This window comes from Nicotiana tabacum, chromosome 23 (assembly GCF_000715075.1).
Source record: "Nicotiana tabacum cultivar K326 chromosome 23, ASM71507v2, whole genome shotgun sequence".
Classification (NCBI taxonomy): Eukaryota; Viridiplantae; Streptophyta; class Magnoliopsida; order Solanales; family Solanaceae; genus Nicotiana; species Nicotiana tabacum.
Genome location: NC_134102.1, coordinates 123,449,653 through 123,461,003, shown reverse-complemented (window position 1 = coordinate 123,461,003; position 11,351 = coordinate 123,449,653). Strand labels below are relative to the sequence as shown.

Genomic DNA, 11,351 nt, shown 5'->3' with positions numbered 1-11,351 from the left:
GTTTTAATTTTTTTTAGTGAGAATTATTCACATCCCCAAAGTTTGCATCGAAAAGTGTTTTGCGGGACGATTTCGTTTTTTTTTCTCGCAAGAAGTCGTGCAAACGGCATCATTTTTTGTGGCAGAAATGGGCCGGGTCGACATGAACGTGGGCTTCTGGTAGTGGGCCTACTAGTTTTACCGGCCCATGAATTTAGAGTCGGTTCTGGACTTCTTTCATAACCCGGATTCCCTAGTTCTCTCCTGTCAATAAAGGTACTTAATTTTTTGTTCAATTTTCTCTTCTGCAACTCTATAGGTCCAAGTCCTTTTCAGAAGATTATCATTACACAAATTTAGTGTTTGCGGCGAAATCATCAAGTGTGCTGTCGGATTTTTCGCACGGAAGGACAATGGTATTTATCCAATTTCCTAAATTCATGTTTTAGAGATTTCTATTGATTATAATTTTTATTAGGGTTTCTTAACGGAACAATACTCTGAATCATTGGGTGTTTGTGTGTAGGTATATGTGGGTTATTCCCATGCTCATAGTAATTTATTGAAATAAATTATAGTTCTTTATAGTGCTTTGCAAAGACTGGTTTTTGGTGGTCAGAAAATTTTCCCTAGTTTAATTGTGAAGAACAAAAACATGTTTGGAGTTTATTTTGTTTTGTTTTTTGATTTTTTGCGTTTTTTTTTTTGGTTTGGTTAAAGGAGACATGTTTGGAATTTCATGAAGTTCAGCCTGAGCATAGATGTGTGCTCCTTGTATATGTGCTCCGCGCATTTACTTAAAGGTTTCTTTTTGGATAGGTACTGATACTGTTTACTTCTGAAAAATTGTCAGTTGCTTATTCTAATAAGTCCACATGAATTTGTATTGTTATTTAAAAAAAATTTGGCTCCTTATACCTCAGGTTTACCAATCTGGGATTTTGTGGCGTGCTAGTACCTGTTTTAGGATTTGTTTTAGACGATGTCTCCTTCTCTGTATGTCCCCTTTGTTTTTGGAATGAATTGCATTTCGGACACCCAGATAAATCAATGCTTCTACTTGGAGGGAAAACTAATGTTCTTTTAAGAAACTGGAGTGTTTTGGCAACATGCAAAGCAAAGTAAAGAAACTTTCTTCTGCAGTCTTCTTAGAGCCTGGACTTGGAGAATGAGTCCTTTATGTCGTGCCCAATATATGAGTCCAAAGTTTGTTTGAGCACTTCAGTTGTGATTTTTAGCTAATGCACTTGAGTTTAGTTAGCATCCGTAATATCGATATCAAGTGTTTCCAATAATTTGGCGTAATCATGAACAATTTCTCTCCCTTCTCTCTCCATGTAATTCTATCCTCTCCATCATCTATTTGTTACTCACATAATGTAGCAAAAAGACCCCATTCTCTTCCCGCTTCTGTCCTTGATAGTCCTCCTAAATATTGCTTTTCATTTCATTTTCATTACTTATACTCCTCAAATGGTGACACACTCATTTGTGTTCTTGTTAGTCACAAGTTTGTGACGCTTGCTGGATGCTTCTGCAAGGGTCATGTCAGCATGCCACTTATCCGTCCATAAGCTAATTCTCATCCTGTTACCCACTACTTAGTAAACATACGATAAGAATGAGTATGCCCCCTTCATAGGCACCAATGGTGTGGCTTAGTGGTTAATCAAGTGGGTGAAAACCATAGGGGACTAGGGTTCAAATTCAGTAGAGAAAAAAAGTACTACTCCTTCCGTCCTAATTTATGTGACATTCTTTCCTTTTTAGTCTGTCCCAAAAAGTGACACCTTTCTCTATTTAATAAAAATTCAATTTCAAACTTCTCATGAGATGATTTATATCCATAAAATTTCTATGGTTAATTTTAGACCACAAGTTTCAAAAATCTTTCTTTCATTCTTAAACTTCATGCACAATCAAACACCACTACATAAATCGGGACGGGAGAGTAGGTGATTGCTTCCTATCTTCCTAAGTCATGGTGGGTAGTAGGTACCAATGAAATAGTCTAGGTGCGCACATAGTGGCTCTGACACCATCATTATCAAAAGAAAAAAGAAGTTTGTCCCTTTTTATATTTTTTTTCGACAAACCAACTCCATGTGAATTTGCAGTTTCTCCCCATTCCCTGACCAACAACAACATTATTATTTGTATCCATTTTTCCGATGTGATACAGTGCGCTGTTTTGAATTGTGTGAAGTGTGAATGCCTCGTCTAAAAGTTTAAGCCATTAGCAATGAGACCCTATTGTTTATTTATATTAGGTCTTGGTCAAGTCACACCATCACCTTTAATATAAAAATATTTTCATGTGTTTGACTGAGGAAAAAAAGAATTATGCCCGCACGGGAAACAATTTGTTAAGACATATTCAATACAATAACTTAAACTCAAGACCTTTGGTTGCTCTGATGTCATGCCGAGCTGTGTGTCATCTCTCTAAAAACTAAAGACTGTGTGTTGCACATGTTTATAACTACTTGCTAGCAGCAGGAGAGATGCGCATGATTAGATGTGTTGCCCACTCCCAAATATGCTGATAGAGAATATTTCCTTTTCCATTCTGTTCCCTGTGTTCTCTGTATGTATGAGAATTGTACTGATTGTGCCCTTGACATGTCTTTTTTGATTTTCTGGTGGATTTTCTTATGTAATTAATGTCGTAATTTAATAATTTTTACCTGGTTGCAGGCAACTCTTGCTGATTCTTTCCTGGCAGATCTGGACGAGTTGTCAGACAATGATGCTGATGTTCTTGTGAGTACATCTTTTTCACTTTTTGCCACTCATTAGCCATCTCCGTTTCTTCATTTTCTGTTTTCCTCTATACTTTGTCTAGGGAATGAAACACAACTATACCACCTGCGGACCCTTTTTACACGATATACCGTAATTATGGACATTACATATAGGATTCGATAGCTAATTATACGGTATAACAAATCTAGTCAAAGTTGACTCTTGGTTTTTTCAATGGCAGCGTATTATATGGGATAATATCCTTATAAGTTAGCCTTAATTAATTAAAAGTATCTTTAGTCAATATTGTAATTTGTTTCTCTCATTCCTCAAAACACAAGACAGCTACCAATCTCTATCATCACTCTACTTTTTATGAAACTACAGTATTTAATTCAGAGCTATAGTATCAATTCAAAAATACAGTAATTCAAAACTACATAATCAATTCTATTCAATGCAAAATTACAATATTTAATTCAAAAGTACAATATTCAATTTGAAACTACAGTATTCAATTCAAAAATACAATATTCAAACCAAAACTATGGTATTCAAATAAAAACTATAGTATTCAATTCAAAATCAAAATATTTAAATAAAAAGCTACAGTATTCCAACAAATCTTCAATCAGAGAAATCGAATATAAAAGGAGATGAATGGTTGAATACAAAGTCAGTAATTGTATGTCTATGGGAGAGAAGGGATAGATAGAAAAGGTAAAAGCCTGATCCAAAATCAAATTTGCAGAGAGATCTCAATCAAATTGGGTAAGAAATTGTGAGAAGAGAGGGGGAGAGGTTGAAAAAAAAATAGAGTGGAGAGAGAGAAAAGGTAATAGATAACAATTCCTTAAAATGTGGGAAATTGGAACAATTAGATATTAATGTTAGGATGATATACAAAAATGTACTCCCTTCGTTTCAATTTATGTGAACCTATTTTCATTTTAGTCCGTACCAAAAAAAGGAATGGCCCCTTTTTATATTTTGAAACAATTTACCTTTACGCAATGATTTATAGTTACACAAAATATATGTGACTCATTTTACACAAGAAGTTCAAAAGTCTTCTCTTTTTTCTTGAACTCCGTATCCAGTCAAACAGGTTCACATAAATTGAAACGGAGGGAGTATTAGAAGTTAAAAATGGATAATAAGAACTTATTGTGGGTACTGGGTGAAAGAAAAGTCAATGTTATATTGTGTTAACTGGTGTTTCCATAAGGCATACTGCGTATATTTCTGTTTTTCTATGATTAGGGTTGGGATTCTTGGAGCAGTAGAAGAAAATTGTGGGTGGAAGATGTTGTCCATACAGTTATCAAATTCCTTTTCTATCGTCTTCCAACTCTGACCCTTTTCTCCTCTTTATTTAACTAGGATGAGGAGAATCTTGATGCTGAGCATATGGAGGAAGACGGAGACTTGGCAGACTTAGAAGCACTAAATTATGACGATCTAGATAATGTTTCCAAGCTGCTAAAATCACGTCGCTACATTGACATAATGCAGGTTGGTACATACCTTATGATCTTTCATGTGCTCACTGTTCACATCATCTTCCCGGTTATGCTTATAAAAAGTTGCCCCAATTAAAACAATGTGGACTGCCCATAAGTTTTTTACATTATAGCTGTTGATGCCCTTTTCTTCTTGGTTAAATTCAAGGGTCTTGTGTGCTTTTTATCTCTGATATTTTCTATTCCTGTTACCTTTTCTCTTTCCTCATGTGCCATTTCTGCTTATATTATGTTAACATGGATGGGCAAGTGAGATCGCCCTTTTTTCCCCTTCTGAGTTGAAGTTAGAGGTTAAATGTTCCATGTGTTAATTAGAAACTTAGAGCTTTTTATTTACTTTTTTTCCTCTTAGTCTTACCTCCAACTATCCCCTTTCCCTATGGTGTTGGGAGTAATTCTGCAAATGGTGATATTCTATTAATGCTGCAGAAAGTTGAAGATGCACTTGAGAAGGAGTCCGATGTCACGAATAGAGGTATTGTTCTCGAAGATGATCCAGAGTATCAGTTGATAGTAGACTGTAATGCCTTATCAGTTGACATTGAGAATGAAATTGTTATAATCCACAATTTCATACGCGACAAGTATCGATTGAAATTCCCTGAGTTAGAGTCACTTGTTCATCACCCAATTGATTATGCTCGGGTTGTTAAGAAGATTGGCAATGAAATGGATCTGACTCTTGTTGACTTGGAAGGATTGCTACCCTCAGCTATCATCATGGTTGTCTCTGTTACGGCATCAACTACCAGTGGCAAGCCATTGCCAGAAGATGTTTTACAAAAGACAGTGGAAGCATGTGATAGAGCCCTTGCTCTTGATTCAGCAAAGAAAAAGGTTCTTGATTTTGTTGAGAGTCGAATGGGATATATTGCTCCCAATCTTTCTGCTGTAGTTGGGAGCGCAGTTGCTGCAAAACTTATGGGTACTGCTGGTGGTCTCTCGTCATTGGCAAAAATGCCTGCTTGTAATGTCCAGCTTCTTGGTGCCAAAAAGAAGACTTTAGCAGGGTTCTCCACAGCAACTTCCCAATTTCATGTGGGTTATATTGAGCAAACAGAAACATTTCAAAGTACACCTCCTTCCTTAAGGATGCGAGCCGTTAGACTGCTGGCAGCAAAATCTACATTAGCGGCACGTGTGGACTCAATCAGTGGAGACCCGACTGGAAAAACTGGAAGAACTCTTAGGGAAGAGATCCAGAAAAAGATAGAGAAATGGCAAGAGCCACCTCCTGCAAAGCAGCCAAAGCCTCTTCCAGTTCCTGATTCTGAGCCTAAGAAAAAGAGAGGTGGTCGTCGTCTGAGAAAGATGAAGGAAAGGTACTGGATGTTTCACTTCATCTTATGTGCACTAAAGTTTCCAGATTTATATATTTATCTATTTATTTTAAATAAGTTTCCAGAGTTATATCTGGTTAAGCACATGTTTTTTGCTTGACATACATGTTTTCGTGATATTTCATCAGATATGCTATCACGGACATGCGGAAGCTAGCAAACAGGATGCAGTTTGGAGTACCTGAAGAAAGCTCCTTAGGTAATAACAACTAGCTCAATGCAACCCCTTCACCTTCCAAATTAAATAGAAGTCCCAAAATGAGAGCAAAAAGTGGAAATGGAAAAGTTTGGTTAATACTGCACTTGAATAAATGGTTTCATTTCTCAAGTATGGTTGGTGGTGATTGACGACAATGTTGTTTGCAACTGCATATTTTATGAAATCTTTGATTCAAATTAGAGTACATAACTCCTGCAAGTGAAATAACTGTTCTGCACTTGGTAGTGAATCTGGCTGTTTGATTTCCAGAACTCATTGAAGCAAAAATTCTTATCCTTGTGTTACCCATTCTCAGGAATCCTTTTCCTTTGGGCATTCTAAAGACCAAGTATATAATGTTAGCTAGTACTAGTTATAAATTCTTGTGGGTATTTGCAAAGTTTATGGGATGAGAGGACTCGAATCTAATCTGAGATAACTTTTGGTGCTTTTTATGATTTTGTTTTTCAGAATTTCAAGCTATTTTTTTTTAGTATAGATCAGGACTGATGTTGCTCTTTACTTCATATTCAATCTTTCCTGGAATTAGGGGATGGACTAGGGGAGGGCTACGGCATGCTTGGTCAGGCTGGAAGCGGCAAGTTGCGTGTATCAGTTGGTCAAAGCAAGCTTGCTGCCAAAGTAGCAAAGAAGTAAGTCTCTCTTCTTTTCTCTTTTCCCATAAAAGTTCTCACTTGTTTGAACATTAATGACCAGTGAAATTTGCAGTATGCGGGGCTTGCAGCAATCATGTTATTAACTTGTTCTGTCTATGTCTTACGCCTCTTTATTTCTCATTGCTTGACAATTTACCAGATTCAAGGAGAAGAGTTATGGAAGCAGTGGTGCCACATCAGGGTTGACTTCAAGTTTGGCCTTCACCCCAGTGCAAGTAAGCTCTTTTTACTGTTTAATTACTTATTTGTTTTGCCTTCTTGTTAAGCAAACATTATACACAAGATTGTCTGAAGTACTGCATGTGGAGTCGGAAGGCTGAGGTTTTTCGGCTTTATGTTTCATGTCAAGTTTTTAGGTACTTTGTACAATTGTACTATGAATTATTGCAACACTGTCCCTTCCCAGCTTGTTACTGTACCTTTCTATGATTCCTACCGGTTCAATCTTGGTGTAGGTTCTGTTAAATGAAACCTTTCTTTTGGTCAAGTTGTTATTCCTGAGTCATAACGAGAGGGGCATCTCCAATTTTACAAGCAAGGAAAAACCACTAAACTGACATTTGTTGGTCTTTGTTCTGTACTTTCTTGGAGTACTGCTCTTTACGTCTTGTGAACAGGAGCGTGTCCTTTTTTGTCAACAATAATGAAAAAATAATAATAATACTGTTTACTTGTCAGAAAAAAGTTGAAATAGTTCATTTATCAAAGGGTGCCAACCCAACTACTAAGTTAATTTTTTTAGCATGCAATAAGTCTTATCTGCAATCTGATAACTTACCCCTGCCTCCACTAATTAGCAGCTGGTTTTCTCTCATCTGGAATGATTAGCAAAAAACTCCTATTTACTTCACAATACAAATTAACATTGTGTGGACCGTAACTTGTAGATTTTGGGCTCTTGCTTATGACATTCACAAGTGGCATTAGGGATTATTGTGGTAGTGAAAAGAATTGTTATCAATGAAAACACAGACACTGCCAATTGATTGTATCAATCCATTTGATCCACCCAAAAAATATGACCCTGCACGCCTATTTAACCCCACCTAGATGCCAGGATTGTGCAAGAATGCTCCAAGTCAGTTGGGGAAGGCTCAGCCGGAATTATAATGTAATACGGTTCCCATGAATCTTTGCTAAATAATATCTAAATGTGGGTGGATGGGGATAAGCTTGTCAATGTGTGCACTTTTGAGGTTGCCCTTTTGAACTCATTGTGTCAGTCTCTGATTTGGTTATTTCTTAAGATTGTGTTGGTCTAACTCGGTCAATCTTTTCCCCCCCTTTGTCTTATTCTGTCTCTATACTTCTCTGTGTTTTGTGTTGGTTATCCTAATATTAACTTTTATGTCAGGGGATCGAGCTATCAAATCCTCAGGCGCTTGCAAATCAGCTTGGCAGCGGAACGCAAAGCACCTATTTCTCTGAGACTGGAACGTTTTCTAAGATTAAGAGAACATGAAGCAAACCTAGTGGCGCCAATGTTCAGTTTTCTTGCCCTTTCAGTACATTAAGCTTCTACTACTGAAAATACAACCTTTTGTCCTTTCTTGGTTGTGCTTTTGATAGAAGAAAACACCATGCAAATTGTTTGATACATCAAATGTAACATATGTTTTAGCTTTATCAATATCAGAATTAGGTACGTACTACTAATTTTCCTAACCTCTATTTCAATTGTGTTATTGCTTGTCTAGCTCATTTTAACTATCGTCTTCGGTTAGCTATTGAAGAGCATCCAGAATTCGAAAAAAATAGGTACAGTAATCTTTGCGTCAGCTTCTGTGAACTGATATGATTTAGTAGAGTTGGAAAAATGAATTGTTAAGCAGAGGTTCTCCTTCGTGTGTGCTGGTCATGGCTCAACTTGGTCAACTCTAATAAAGACCAAGTTGTTATAGGATCAGTTGCCATGTGCTAAATCTTTAGTGAAAGAGTTGCCGAAAGAATATTATTTTGTTCGGTGAAGAAAAAGGAAAGGAAAAACAATACTGGTGATTTCTTTTCGGGTGTGACCTAATGGATAGTGAAGTGGTGAGGTTTTAGGTTCAATTTTGGCAAAAATATTAGATGATTTTTTCATGTGTCCAAGTTTTGGTGGAGGTAACAGGACCCGTAAAATTATGGTTATCAAAAGAAAAAAGGAAAGAAAAAAGGAGTTGTTATAGGACCAGTCCAGTGTTGGACCAACCACCAGTCCGATGTTGAACATAGATATTCGAGTGGCGATAGGACCACACTATTGAGGTATGACCAAAAGCATTGTGCAAAACCACTTTAACAATGGTGATGATGAAAGTGCAAAACCAATCATATGCACACGCAATTTTGTCTCATTGGACCTCGTACATGAAACGCTTATGCTTTTTCCTCGTTTAATAATTGAAAATTTTCGTCCCACCTATTCCTTTCGGTTCTTTCTTCACTATAAAATTGGGGGGTATTTGACTCGCAAAACCAAATTTAGCAACCGAAAATAAAAGCACAATCTAGTAGAAGTGTTTGGTTGTGGGTTCATTATAATTATTACTTCCTCTGTTTCGAAACGAATGGTGGAGTTGGCAGTTCTAGGACTAAATTTTCTAACTCTGGTCAATTCAGACATTATCCATTAAGCCTTTTAAACACACAAAAATAGATTATTGTAAATTACTCACATAAAAAGCATACTCTAAATCAATAACTTTTTATAAGTAAAAACATTTTAAAAATATATGAAAAATTGTAATCAGAGATATTTGATTCGCAAATAGTTATAATGTTATGTAAAAAGAAGCAGAACAATTATGATTTTGGCCGGCATGGCAATGGGTGGGTGTGTGATTTTTGGCTTAAAGTATGTATAATTATATACATATTGCTTCGCATTTTACTCATGTTTTGTAGATTTCGGATGTGTAATGTAATGATTTGTGCTAATTTGTTGTATTTTTATGTCTAGGAATCATCCGGAGGCAATTTGGGACGAAGGTGCGTGAGTTGAAGCGAAAAGGGGAAGAAACGAGAAAAAGTCACAAAGTAGCGCTACAGGTAGCCCTGCGCTACCTGTGGCGCAGTTTCCAGACCCTCAAAATTTCCAGCGCCAGGGCTAGCGCCCCACGCTACCCTGGGCAATGGTGACGGGAACTTGTCCTATTTCTCCTAGGACTTGGTTATTTAGACCCCAAGACGCTCCAACTCGTATAAAAGCAAACCTAAACCTATTTTGGAGGAGGGACGCCACTTTGAGAGGAAAACACAAGCACAAAACACTTGTGAGCACGAAATTTATCGATTCTTCCATCCTTCACCTAGTATTCATACCTTTTATGTTTAAAAATAATATTTTGATTATTGTTATGAACATGAGTGGCTAAGAACTATATTATTCTGGGGTAATGGGTCATTCTTGACTATTGTAAATTGACGGTCGATTGTTTTGCTTGAGTTTATCATATTAATTTATTTATTCAATCTTACATTTAATTATTCTATTGCGTAGCTAACAATAAAATACTATCTACGAATTTATAGTTGAACTCGAAAGTGAAAACTATAAATTGCATATAGGATTGAATAAAGTAAGTTTTTGAATCCGGTCATCGGAGAATAGATTCGTGATTAGGATAGACATATTCTAGTTGCCTTACTTGGTTATTTTTGCAGGAAATATACATGCATTCTTGTCAAGTTTGATTCTATAGATATATAGTCTTAGGTTGGCTTGAATAGGCGAGCGAAGCATCGAAAGAACTTCACGAGCATAATAAACCCTGCTAATCAACAAATTAGATAAGTCAAGTGATTACATCAACATGAAAAATGCAATAGGAGAGATGTCAGTCCCATAACCTTGGAATATCTCCATCTTATTGAATTCTTTATAAGTGTTTGTTTGCTCTATTTGCGATCTTATTTTCTTGCTTGCTTATTAGTTCATAGTAATTTAGTTATAAGAATCACAATCATCTTCTTTACACTTACTCGAGTATTAAATATATAAATAGCTTAGATTAAAAAATAGTTGATCATAAATCCTCGTGACAACGGTACTTTTTTTATCACTTTATTACTTGTCGACCGCGTATACTTGCATGTGCGTTTGGATCCAACAAGTTTCTGGCGCCGTTGCGAACGAGCGCAAAACACACTTACATTGTGCTCGCTAGTCAAAGATAGTATAGTATAATATCGTATCCATAGGGATTGGAGTTAGACAGTATTATCATAGTTTGTAGCTAGATTGCTATCCAAGATGATCAACAATTTAGATTTATGTCGTTAATACTAAAATTAATTGAGAATCTAGAGCTAATTAACTAATGACAATCGAAGCAAGGCCTAAGCAAATGAAGTTATTAATGGGAGAAAATAGGATTTTGATAGGTTAGGTGCAAGATAATTTTTTGGGATTTAAGTTTAGATAATTCACTTCTAATGTTCAACTAAGTCTCTCGAATTCACCTAATTATCAGTACAATTATTTAGTAGAAACTCCTCTCTCAATTATGTCCCAACCTCTCAATATGAACCAATTTAAGCTCTCTGAAGATATGCAAGAATGGATAATGGATCGGTCTTTAGAAAAACCTCTTTCGATTATTCTCCTAACTAGGTTTAATCAATGATTCAACTAGCCTGTTTCGATTACTTAGAAGAATCTATGAACTCAACCAACAATATAATGCAAAGATATTACAAGTTATGCCTCTTTCAGTTACAAGAACAAGTGAATATGAATGCAATAATTAAATCTTCCAAAAATGATTCAAATACATAAAAAAGAGTTATAATCCACAAACAATCATCAATACACCAAATCCATCAAAACCCAAAAGGATCTACTCCATAGACATGGAGAAGTTTTTCACAAATGTAACTAAAGTATAGAAAAACATAAATTCAATCC

The 11,351-nt window shown here is 36.1% G+C and overlaps 1 protein-coding gene across 2 annotated transcripts; it reads left to right on the top strand.

The window, feature by feature from the left end:
• The first annotated feature begins 225 nt into the window (after positions 1–225).
• Positions 226–8,128, top strand: LOC107829166 (U4/U6 small nuclear ribonucleoprotein Prp31 homolog). Of its 2 annotated transcripts, XM_075245463.1 has the most exons (9): positions 263–395; positions 700–798; positions 2,677–2,742; positions 4,108–4,239; positions 4,677–5,569; positions 5,716–5,786; positions 6,337–6,439; positions 6,603–6,678; positions 7,818–8,128. In XM_075245463.1, exons 4-9 carry the CDS (start codon positions 4,135–4,137, stop codon positions 7,923–7,925), a joined length of 1,356 nt encoding a protein of 451 aa, XP_075101564.1. In that variant the 5' UTR covers positions 263–395; positions 700–798; positions 2,677–2,742; positions 4,108–4,134; the 3' UTR covers positions 7,926–8,128. The 2 variants fall into 2 exon arrangements, with proteins under 2 accessions (XP_075101563.1, XP_075101564.1); XM_075245462.1 differs by lacking the exon at positions 700–798 and having other exon boundaries at positions 226–395.
• Positions 8,129–11,351: the final 3,223 nt, after the last annotated feature.